General features: G+C 37.4%; 1 protein-coding gene across 2 annotated transcripts in view; it reads left to right on the top strand.

Annotated features, from left to right (window-relative positions):
• Positions 1–1,767: 1,767 nt before the first annotated feature.
• Positions 1,768–12,942, top strand: part of plod2 (procollagen-lysine, 2-oxoglutarate 5-dioxygenase 2) — a 36,093-nt gene continuing 24,918 nt past the window's right edge. For both annotated transcript variants that reach the window (XM_008396813.2, XM_008396812.2), the window contains exon 1: positions 1,768–2,176. In XM_008396813.2, the coding sequence (XP_008395035.1) occupies positions 2,074–2,176 (103 nt within the window). In that variant the 5' untranslated portion in view covers positions 1,768–2,073. The remainder of the gene's footprint in view (positions 2,177–12,942) is intronic.

Raw genomic sequence — 12,942 nt, 5'->3', positions numbered from 1 at the left:
GATGGAACGATAATCCGCTCAAAGGATATTAACACGTGTAATGCTTTCCTCAAACTAATAAATATAATGAATTTCAAAATCGATGGCAGGTGTGAAATGAAATAAGCCAATGAAATAAAGCAACGCCATATATCATTCTGCAAAAATGTGTCACCGTTTCCAACCCCCCTGCCCATATTCTATTATCTTCATGTTTCAGACAATCGCTCACAAGCCCAAACAAACAAATGAATGTATTTATGTCATGTATTTGTCTTGAGCTGTTTAAAATCACCTTTGAATACAAATGTAGAACTGACACCTCTAAGCAACAACCAAGACGAGGGGTAATCTGTTATTGTTACTTTGTGTTTGAGTTTCACAGTGGGGAGACTGACCTTTGTCTGATGTGTTACAATACGAGAGACAGACAGCAAGCGTCAAAGTGGTAATTTTCTCATGACATACCAATTTCCATAGACATGCCTGCTCCTTACTCACTCTAGTGTGAGTTGCATGCTAAGAAGAATGGCTGACGTCCAATTCAAGCTTCTTATGCTGGTTTTCTGGCACAACTCTGCATTTCCGAGGTTTATCAGGGCCTCACTGGAAGCATGTAATTTACTTCATATAAAAGCTTGAATTTCTACTCACTCTGCATTCGGATGCATAAACCCATGATGTCATTACATATGCTGGAAGTCATCAGCTCTGCCACTCACTGCCAAAAAAACAATGTTAGCGCTTAAGAGGCAACTTTATTCTAAAGCCCTCTATATATTGTGACTTCAATGGGAAACAAAATCCTCTTCATAAAATAAAAATCCCTCCTCGTAAACTTGGATTCTTACAATTCATTCCCCCTGCTTATGTTATTATGGAAATAATCTACTGCCAGTCATCACAATGTCCTGTCAAGTGTTTGCAAGGAGGAGAAACCAGTCGGGGGAGGTATGTCTTTTCTTATTAATAAGGAATGGAGAGAAACAAATGAGATGTAGCATTTGGTTTAAGGTTCAGCTGGGACACAGATTAAGTCTGACAGTAATTGGAAGCCACATTCAGTGCCTGTGTTTTTGCTTCATTCACCCATTTCCCAAAGTAAGGAGGGACAATTGGTTTATAACATTGAGGCTGATGTATTTACCAGAAACGGTACCAACTACTAAATAAACATCTGTCAAGACTGGTTGAAGGAATCTTGACAAACTCAGTTCTCCAACTACAAATACCACTGTTGTGACACGGGTTTTACTCCTGTAAAAAGAAGCAGATACAATTAGACAACCGTGACTTTCTTACCTCTTCGTAATCCTGCATTATGTTGTGCTGGTCCATGACACTTCCTACGTAGCCCCAAAACAAACCAAAAGAATAAAATAATTTAAATGTGTGGTAGTAAGCAAATATTCAACAGGTTTTTGTCACAGAGCACACTATTTGCAGGATATATATTTTCAATGAAACATCTAAAATGTTTTTTTGAATCAATACAAAACAAACAAAAAAACTGCTATTGGGAATATATATTTTTTTGCCTTATTGAAAGCTAGGTTTTAAAATGGGGGTGCCACAATTGTTGAGCTTTCCTGTGCTGTGGGTGTGATTTCCATGCGTTTCCCTTAATGAGCTTGAGTGTACAGCTAAAAATGGTCAGCTTGACGCTCAGAGGGGAGGAAACCATAGTGGAGACACAGCCAGTGGGTGTGGGGCACAAACACAGCTGTGTTTAGTCGCACTTTCACGCAGGACGTCCCTGTGTCCGTGAGGAGGACCGTTATCCTCCCTTTCTCCTCCCTCCTCATACCCTCTGCTACGGAAACGCAAGTGGCTGCTGCGGCAATTAGTGAACCACGCCTGCTGGGCTCTAATTTCTCTGAATTGTGCTCCTTATATACAACCCCCCTCCGCAGCTGAACAAACTTGTCTCCAGTGGCTGCAGGTCTGCTCGTCCAGAAAACGCCCTATTATACTTGTTCAATTATTCTAACCTCGCGAGAGCTTAGAGTTAGACCCCTCCGGGGCTTCTTTTGACGGGCAGGGAATTGGAAGCTCAGTCGGTCACACTGACCGGTAACAAGCCCAGCGACAGCCATGGACCCCTTCAGGTTCTGTTTGATGTTATCATTCTACATGAAGTTTGGAAGTTCTGTCTTCTCAAATAATACGCCTCAAACTCTTGCGCCTATTCCTAATGGTAAGACATCATCTTTTTTTTTTTTTTTTTTTTTTTTTGCGCCTATTCTAATTTTAAAGTGAGTTAATGTGTGAATACCGCTCACTATGTGAAGGGAACTTCTGGGCTAATGCCTAAGATTTATACCACGAAAATGATGTCACTGCAGCCTATATAAACATGCAGGGTGCATTCACGTGTGGGAATGTCATCGTGTTTGGAGCAAACATATGTGTACAGCGTGGAATTGATAGTGCGGTTTCTCGCAGTCTTGTCTTGTTTTATGCTATTTGGCGCAGCTTTTATGTTACATACGAGATGCAGTAAAAGTTTTAGTGCCAGAAGCGCTAATTGGTGAGCAGAGTCTTTGAAGTTTTTTCTGTAAATACCGCAACGAGGGTAGATGGTACACATGATATAGGCTACCAAACCGTAGAAAGTAAAAAAAAAAAAAGTTTATAACTCATTTAAATTGTCATTGAGAAACAGAGATGTGCTTGTAAGTTTGTTTATGGGCAACTGAGAAAAGCATTTCCTCCTTGAACCTGTACTGTTGAACCCATATGTCTAACTTTTATTGACCTAGATATCCCTTCCATGTCGGCAAATTGCTTCTGGCGGATTGTACCAAATTACCCTCAAATCCAGACAGACATTCACACAGAGGTCTTGTAAAATATGTGGATGTTTAAATGTTTATGTTTAGTCTGGAAATCTGAAGATAAATTGCTATATAGGCCTGTAAAAAACAATCACTGGAAGAAACACACCACTAGAAACAAAAACATGAGCTTTTATCATACTCTTAGTCTGTTTTAGAAGAACGAGCTTGTTTTTTATCGAGCAATCTAAGTTTAAATGTAAAACAATGTACCAAAATCTGTGTTTCCACTGTATCTTTAATTTGTGTAGAACCCTGACCAGAATTTGATAAGGTGCCTGGATCAACCTCAAGCCACCACTGCTATTTCTTTCAAATTGTTTGAGTCTGATTGCTGCATTGTGCTATGTTTATAATCTCTAAATAAATGTTTTACTACTGAGCTTACAACTAAATTGAGGGCTAGTTTGTATTTTTTTTTGGATGAGTTTGTGTGAATATATATCAGGAGTAGTTCCTTATCTTAGGTGCACATAGATAAGAAACCGTCCATGTGAACAATATTGAATAAATAAAAGAAGTGCTGGAAGCCTTTGAAGCCTAACATGTTGTCAGATGGTTGCACCATTTCTGCAGTTTTTAGCTGTTTAAAATGACTGAAACCTAAAGTGATCATATTATTTGCATTCAAAGCAGCATTAATGGAGATTAAATATTTGCCCTTTCTTAAAAGACTGCAGTTATTAAAATGAAAATTACATTGGCTTAGTCTGCTGGTTGTATCAGTCCACAAGGGTAATTTCTGTGAAAAGTCAAGCTCTAGTAGCTGGCCTGCTTGTAGCTGCTCATTTCTCTTATGCCTTAGACTGGCACTGTGCAGTATAGTGGGCTGAGGAAATGACCTTTGTGAACTCACTTGCAGGACACCCAGGAGGCTGTGGTTTAAATCCCCAGGGCACTTTCAACACATGTTTGGTTTACATTTAGAATTTTTTAAAAAGTTTATGAAAGAGAACACATTTCTTGGTTTACGGGACTCTATAGGATCCTAACTGTAAGGTAAACACTTCACTGTAGCTTCCACACACAACTGACAAAAAACAATCTTGAACTGATTAAGATTGACCATTTTTAGGAAATGTTTTGTGAGTGGAACCTAATGTGAAACTAATCATAATGGACAGGCTTCCTGCAGCAATAGTTGAGTCAGAAATAAGAAAAAAAATAAAAAAGGATTGGGCTTATTTCACAGCAAAGATGTGAGTTTTCATTGTGAGAATCTAAACCTCACCGCATTCTCACAGCTTTCCCCATCTCTTTCCTGAGAGCTCCCTTCCGCGGCCAGAGCTCAGATACAGACAGTGATTCAACAGTGAAAGGGAGCAGTGGAAGAAGGAGGAATGCAGAGCTCTCCGTTTCTCACCAGCTTGCACCTGGCCGGTCACTGGGAACAGTGGACATTGCTGTTGGTGTGGTCAGTTTTGGAAAGTTACAAAAATTGGGCCATGCAGACAGCCGCTGTCCAGCCACCTGAAAGGACCCTTTCACTTATGTTTGACTGTTTGAACAGCAATTCTAACAAAGTAGTGAATTTAAGATGTTGGTCTTGGTGTAAGTTAGAAACTCTGCAAAGTTTTGTGCCTTGCTCTGATACTGAATACTTTGTATTTTAGTATCAGAATAAATGTTTTAGTATTTTTTTAGGGCATTTAGAGAGATGTATCTTAAATTTGATAATTTGGTCAAGTGTTATCTGAGTCCTTGATTTGTTCTGCCCTAATGCTAAGTTAACTAACCATTTGTTTTTTTTGCTTATCAACATACTATTCCCATTTCTTAACATTCATCCTCATTATGCATACAAAATACTCATGGACTGATTATTTCTTATCAAATATGTGTAATCTGGATGTTTTTGAAGGAGTAATGTCCTAGCTAAAGAATGTTAAAATTTAAATTATGATCTGTTTTAATCAAAAAGTCACTTTCTCCATTCCATACATCCAAATTGGTAGATTTACTGTACATAAAAATAGCTTTACAGAGTGGAAAGTAATAAAACATGAGCACGTCACCGCCACTGTCACATGACCAAACACATACCACATACAAACCTCCACCAGAAACCAGTGGCAGCAAGATGGAAATACATATTGGTTGTTGATATCAACCCAGTTTTATTTATTGGACCGATACGGATATTTGAAAATATGACTAACATCAATATTAGTGCCAGTATATTCTACATCCCATAAGAAAAGTATTCAAGAAAACATTTTTAAATAGGAGTCAAAGTTTAAAAACTTATAAAATACTTGAAGAAAAAAAATGCATTTAAAAAATACACAACTTGTTCAAGTGCTATGCAATACAATCACAGTTAATACAAACAACAATACAATTAAAAACAAAAAAGACGATGTAGATGTCAAACTAGCCCAGGAGACCTAAATGGTAACATTTATTTTGGAACACTAATATTTAGGTGAGGCTTGGTAAATGCCATCATTCATTATCTAGTAAAGTGCCCCTCTTCTACACAGTAAAAGCGACTCTAGATTATACCTTACCCAGACATCTCTGACGTGACAGCAAGGAGAACTTTATAGAAATGCAAAGGAAACTCCACCTAAGGCTGTCTATGCCATTCTGTGAAACAACACTCTCTATTGCCTGTAATGCCAGTCTAACAAACTAACAAACCCTGCTGGCAGGCATGGTCTATAATCATCCCGCAAGACATTGTCACTGTATCACCACAAGGTTGGGTCCATGCCTTCTTTCAGCCAAACATGTGTTGAGCTGTTTGTTTTTAACTTAGAGTGTTTTTACAGTAAAGCACTCTAAAAACTACTGAGTTACACATAGCATCTTCATATGTACTTCAAAGACAGACTTTTATGGATTTTTCTTGTTTGTTTTCTTGAGGAAATATCTGTATTTTTTTTCTGAAGAAGTCTTTAGGTTATTGCTAGGCATTGACTGTTTTTTCACTCATTTACATTTGATTCAGTCCAATCAATGCCAATAAAATAGTAAATATTCAATATAAAAGAATATAATGCCAGTTATGCCATCTTGGTTTTTTTTTGCAATGCAGTTCGGTTAGCCTGACAAACTGAAAAGTTTGAGCTAGTCTCAGTCTCAGTATCAAGCTATCAAGCTATCAGTATCAAGCAAATTAGGGCTATGTTATTGTGAGACATATGCCAATTCTTGTTGGCTTTGCAAACATTTACATTAGACTGCTGATACCTTAAATCAGAGGTTCCCAAACTGTGGGGCGCGCCCCCTAGAGGGGGCGCCGTGCCATTGCAAAACAAAACAAAACATGAAAACAGTATGCGCTGTGTTTTTACCTTAGAATGGCCAACTCTCTGTTATTCCTTTGTCAATTTGATACAATAGGGGCTTCCGCACTTCCTATATCTGTGTCCTCTGTCACTTTTATCAGCAGTTAAAACTGTTTAATCCGTTGTTAACATGTCGTAACCTGTTTTTCCGAGCCGCCTTTAAACGCAACATGAACGCTACGACGCTCGCGCAGGGTCGTAGCGCGAGCGTCGACCCAGCGCGAGCTGCTGCTCGCGAAGGAGAGCAGAGACCTGCTGCTGCTGTGCAGAGCTACTCAGGTGTGTTAGAATCATGACAGCAAACCAGCAAAGCGCAAAGAACTTTTCACAGTTTTTCCCCCAAACTAACAGACTGAGTTGAGTAAAGCTGTTGGATGCAGGTAATGTTAGCTAAAGGATGACTAGCTAGCTAATATCAATACTACACCTTGAGCTTGTTAACAAGTAGCTTGTAGGCTGCTGGTGTTGTTGTCTATGTTCAGCTATGATTCATTTTGCCCCCCAAAAAGTTGATTCCCTCCACCCCTTGTTCGTTTGGAACCGGGGCTGAGTATAACAGGGAGTCTCTAAGAATCCACCCACCCCCTTCGCTCACATACATCGTTCAACCAGACAGCTATTTGTAAGCCACAGGGGGGTCCCAGAAAGAGTTTGGAAACCACTGGGGGGGGGGGGGGGGAAGTTTGAGAACCACTGCCTTAAATAAATATTCATGATTATTAGGATTTATGCTCTTTGAAGTTTTTATTAGTAATAGTTCATTTGCCTGTAGTCGAAAGACGCTATGCCATAGTGAGTTTCTAGAAAAGTGAAGAAATCCTGAGAGTGATCGAAGCCTATGTGAAACAGTAATTGAGTCCTAAACCTTACCACTGGTTGTTTCAGTCTTGGTGGCAACATCTGCCATCAGCCGTAATGCATTAGCTTACAAAAGTGGCAATGCCAATAGTTTTTACAGAATTGCTGCATTTTAGTCAAGAATTAATTGCCTGTTGAGGGTCACCCTGCGGCTAGGCAACAAAACCTTCATTTTGTTTGTTAAGCTATTTAGAGGTGTGTATTTTGGAGTGCAGTGTATTTTTCACCTGCTGTATAACCCAAAAGCCTTTGAGGAAGGAATTCATGTCCAAATCATGAAACAGCTGCAACCATATTTGACTACATGTGTAATGCTCATTTTCTTAAATGCTATATTTTTATATTTTTTAAGTTAGATGTAGTTTCATTGACTGCACCTTCCAAAACGTTAGTCTTTTGTTCAACAGTCTGCAGAATATTTTCTCAGAGGTTTTAGGGTCCGTCACGATCATTGTGGGCATAGTAAGACAGACAGGGATTTGTGTTATTTTTGCTCATCATTGGTTTTTCAGGATTTTATCATTGATGCTATTTTTGCTGTTCTATTTCCTACTTTCAAACAATCACTGCTATATTTAACTGAGCCAAGAGAAGTCAATAAATCTTTGGATTGAATTTAGTTTGGGGTTCTTTTATGACCTCCTGGATGACTTGTAGGTACACTGCTATGTAATTTCCGTTGGCCACTTTTTGAAAGGTTTGTCCTCGTTCCATGTTTTCTACATTTGTAGATAAGATTAGCTCACAGTGTGGCCTACCAGAGTTGCCAGTCTTTAAAAATATTTAGTTTTACCCTCAGACTGACAGACGTCAGTGGCTTTGATTCTGATCTGTTCTCAATGTTTTCTTTTTTTCTTTTACATTGGGTTATGGTGTGGGTTGTTTAAATGGATTTTTTTTATTCTATAGCTTAGGCAGCAATCAGGTCTGTGTATGTCATTTGAAATTGAACAAAAGCCAAAAATTGAACCAAACCAAAACTGCAGCTAAATTTCTTAAAGCTGCATTATGCAGCTTTAATGTGTTAAAACTATCACTATGACAGATAAGCAACAGATAAGGTCTTTGTGTTGCTCACACCCTTCCTGCTCCTCTCTGCTACCCTACAGCTGGTTCATCACAACAGACAAGGTATTTATTTTTGGTTATTTCAAAAATAAAATGAAATTGGAGTGTATCAGGTGCAGTTTCAGGCCCTCGCCCACTAAAATTAACACTCCCACACACTTTATTTATGACTTGTTAACAGTTACTAAATTGTATCGTTTGGTAAATCTGCCTCATAATGTGCAATGCTAATTTATGAGTGAGGATTATCTCAGTAATTGGAAACTTAATGGTCTAAAGAAAATGGCCATCATAACTGCTGGCACGCCACCTGAAGCAAACATCAAAGCTGCTTTTGTAGGATTCCGAGCTATTCTTGACGCAATATTTTCTCTGACGTGACAAAAATTGTTTTTGGCAAAATATTTTAGAGAGGCATGCCACATCCTAAGGCTAAAGTGCCTGTGGTTTCACACATGTAATTGAAAATATTATTATTTTTTCTGTGGGTTCAGAGTGTGCCTAAAATTTCATGATAATTTTGTGCATTAGGGCAACATTAAAAGAACATTATAAATAGGATGTCTTTATGTTTTTCCCTTCTTTTCTTATTTGACTAAATTACTGCAATGTGCTAAACTCACTTCCAAATACCTTAATCTAACTTCTTTGAGTTTTATGTTAGTTTTGCAAAGTTCTCTTAATATTTCACACAAATATGCTTATTCTCTTTTTCCTCTTTTAGCTAAAAACATAAACAATTATTGATGAGTTATCTATCTCAAGAGATGGCGCAATCTCCTGAGATTGGGAAAATTTCCCATTTTCTGATTTGTGTTTTGAAGAAATACAAACACAAAGAGGGCACTGATGATCTGACTTACATTGATCACAGGAATGGTATCAAAGTTCCTGAAATCGCTTGTATTTCCCCTGAACTGAGAGTTTTAGTGACTCTTGGAGTAAAAACCTTCTTTTGTTTGAATGCCCAAAATAGAGCAGCAGTTTGCGCTCAGAAGCCCCAACAAATAAATCCTGTTACTCTTTTGAGATACTCTCCCTCGATGGTTTCCCTTTTGAAAAGAAACGTATACCTAAGTTATTCTCTACCGAGTAAATCAGGACTTCTGCTCACTGAAGTGTGAAAGTTTAGCCAAACATCGCAACCAAACGTGGGCCACAAAAATTGTGCAAAGGAAAAAATTGCTTAGAGAGTCTATGCCTTTCTTGGTGAAGAAATTCAGTAGCTCCGTTTGCTCTACATTCCTCTCCTCCTGGGCTGTTCAAACAGCACTGTCAGGAGAGAATGCTGTTTATTCTGACTGGACACTCGTCCTCTAAAATACCAGCTTCATGAGAAGCTCCCTTGTTTGCTGATGATATCTGGATCTCAACTGTGCTTTAACATTTGTCAGTCTACGACAAAAAACCCCCAAAAAAACAAAACACTTCAAAGAATTGAACAATTTGCGGAAGATGAGATTTCAGTTGAAAAATGTAACATAATTTGATTTGCTAAACTTTCTTTGTCTGTGTCTAAGCAAAAACAATGAAGCGTTACAATATATCTCTACATACAGTTATTCAAATACTTGAGTAGGACTCAAAAACTGGTGTGGAAAACACTGTCATGAAAAGAGGAGTTAGAAGTCCCCAAGAGAACAATTTGAGACATCTGGCATTTTTGGGTGTTTGTGATTCAAAAGAACATTATTTAATTCCTAGTTTATTACATATTGGTACTTAATCTGGAGTGAACACAGTTGTGAGGGTAGTGTCTTAAGGTAAATTGTGTCTTTCTTATTCACTCACCGCTGAAGAAATACTAGAAATACTTACATTATTATGTTTTTGGGAGGAGGAGTACAAGGAGTAGATTAAGATAACTTGGTGCAGAAAGGGTGTTTGATGACATAAGGCAGGAACAAAGATGGTGTTCCATTTAACAGCAAGAAATTGTAATTAGGAATAAAAATATGTCTTCATGAGGATGTCTATATGGTTAAAAACGTTTGGTTGACTTGAACAGAGCTTGATTTTTAATTTTAAGCTCAATTTGGCCAAGACATATAAGAAAGTCAAGATTGTTTCTCCAAAATAAATAAAGAGAAACAATAACCTTAAACTGAAATAGCCATAAGATCTCCAGTATCTGGAGGGTCACAAGCTGTTTAGTTTTTTTTTGTATTGCTACTGATGAATACACTTAAAAACACATACGCATGCCTATAGTAGTAGGCAATGTTCCACTCATTGTGCCAGACAAGAAGCTGCACTTTGGCTTTAGTGAATATACTGTATTATGTGTCATGTCACCTTAGAAATGTACATTCAGCTGATGAATAGACGACGTCAGTTTTTTTTATATTGTGTCCAGAGTTGCGGAGAAGTCTGTTAGTGATTAGTGTGAACTCAAGTATTGTAGAAACCACATTTAAACAGTGTAATATTTTTCTGACATTGGTTACTAAAATGACAGTTAAAACTAGCCTATTGTTTACCAATGTTATTAATTAGAATTTTCTAGAACATGGTTGTTTAACACTTTTTTTGATTAAAAAAGTGAAAGAAAACTCCTCTTTTCATGCAGATAGCCGTAGGACAAAAGCCTGACCTCTCAAACAATAATCAGAAACATAGTAGTAGCACTTATTGTCTTTTAGGGAGATTTTATGTATTGTTTTGTCAAGTTACCCATAGAAAGTCATGCTGTGTTTGACTTGATTTAACATATACTGTTATAGAAAACAGAAATTTCCTACTTGTCAACTCCTTCAAGTGTTGTTTTGAATACAGATACCGATGGTCTGGAAAAGCGAACTTTTGATGAGTGTATGTAGTTAGCTGTTACAGTTGTTTGAGATGTGAGACTTTTCTTTTACAAGCAGAATTTAGATTTGATTTGATGCAATAGGAGTAAAAATGTATTTGCTTACTATGCTGTGATCTCTTCACACACGGTCATCTTGATATACAACAAAGATTTTCCGATATTATTTGCAGTAGATGACACATTTTTTCCACCAGTTGTGTATGGAGAAACCACAGGCAAACTGTCTGAGTAGTTCATGTAAGGCCAGAACCCTACGTTTTTCCTCGTCTCTTTTAAATCCGAGACAGTGTGCACTTCAGGGTGTTTAGGGTGTACTTTCATGGGAGCTTGCATATTTGAATGCATTCATTTGGCCTTTATGTTTATGAAAGACTAAAAGGTGTGATTCTATAAGTTCAGGGAAATGTTAAAGGGGTTGTTAGTGATGTTATATGTGCTTTTTTTCTTTCTCTTTTTTGCTACTGGGAAATATCTTGGTGACATGATGAGTATTTCATAAATGTAGTTTATGAAATACTCATAAACAGCATGTCACTGCAAGCTGTTTTTAGTTTTCAGTGTCTTTGCTGAAGTAGAACCTCTCATTGTTTGGCTCTTTGTGAATGTTTAAATGTCAAACTATTTGTTCAAAGTAATCAGATGAAAATGTAGCTTTGTTGCTTCAACATTAAACATATTTTCACAGATTATTATTTTTTTCTCAGACTTGGCCTTGAGACAAGACATGTGGCAAAGAAAAAAAATCTTATGTCCAAGAAAAACACCAATGAGTCACTGAATGACTTTTGTTACAAGGTGGGATATTTTGAAAATAATATTTTTGGACAGGATAACATTAACTCTACAAAGTGTTGAGCCAACAGCAGCACATTCTGCTATTGTCCATGCGTGGATTTGATGCTTATCCAAGGTAGTCGTTTTACTCATAATTCTAAGAAATAGCTCCTTGACCAGAGTTAAATAATGTTCACCGAGAGTAACTTATTTCAAAAGTCCAGAAACATTTGGCAATTATCAGATTTTTTTTTTTTTGTAAATTGAAACTGTAGGCGTTAAATAAACATTGATAACAATGTCGTAAGATTTTAAACTACCTCCAAGAAACTTTTTGGATCTTAACGTAATTGAGAATCCGTGATCACCTTCTAAGAAGTATATCAACAGAAGCAAGTACTGTGATAGACAGTAAGCACTAATAAGTCAAAAAAAGTATCATCAATAAGGAATTGCTCAAGGATTTAATAGTGAGCATGTGACTACACAATACAGTAGAAACATAAAGGAAGGATGAACCTTAATAGTTATTCTATATATAAAAGTGATGTGTTAGTTGATTTTATTCCCTTTAACATACATTAGAAATATTTGACCATGGGTGTAGATTTAACTGTTAGGGGAAATAGAGGCCTGTAATTGATGAATGGAATCGTTTTACATTTCTGTAAAACAGCTCCTGCTGTTTTACACAGTTGTAGGAAAATGTGTTTCCTAAGGGACATTATCTCCTTGGCAGTGCTTTGCTCAAGTCTTTCTTCACACTTAGAATTGGAACAGGGAATGCATGATGCTCACAATAGGTTACATTTTATTCCTGGTGGTAAAACCAATGGTCTTCTGAACTGCCTTTTTTGGGATAATGTATTGTAATACTAGGACAGAAAGTAACAATTATCTTGTGCCTAACTGCGGATTAGGCACAAGATGATCAGGCATAACATTGTAACTAAAGACAGGCGTGAATAACAGATTATCTCTCTTTTATACTGTCTGCTAAGGAGGGGGATATAGCATGCTGCAAGTGAACATTTTGTTCTTAAAGTTGATGTGTTTGAAGCTGGAAGAAAATATTCAAGTGTAAAGATTTTTGAGTTCCACAAATCTTTACACTTTTTATATTGGGATGGACTGGATTACAGAATCTCTATAAGTGAAGTTCTTCCCATTTTGCAGTGTTACCTACAATACCTATTGGAAGTGGTTGAAGAAAGAAACAGAGGCCAAGGCTCTTTTGTTGCAAGTGGGCAATGAAGTTTGAACCATGTCTTCTGATCCAACTGCTGGTGTAGTTTAGCTCTAATTTGGAAAAAGTTGAACA

The sequence above is a fragment of the Poecilia reticulata genome, linkage group LG20 (genome assembly GCF_000633615.1).
Source record: "Poecilia reticulata strain Guanapo linkage group LG20, Guppy_female_1.0+MT, whole genome shotgun sequence".
NCBI classification, from domain to species: Eukaryota; Metazoa; Chordata; class Actinopteri; order Cyprinodontiformes; family Poeciliidae; genus Poecilia; species Poecilia reticulata.
The sequence above is the reverse complement of the archived record's forward strand: the minus strand, read 5'-3'. Positions and strand labels throughout refer to the sequence as shown.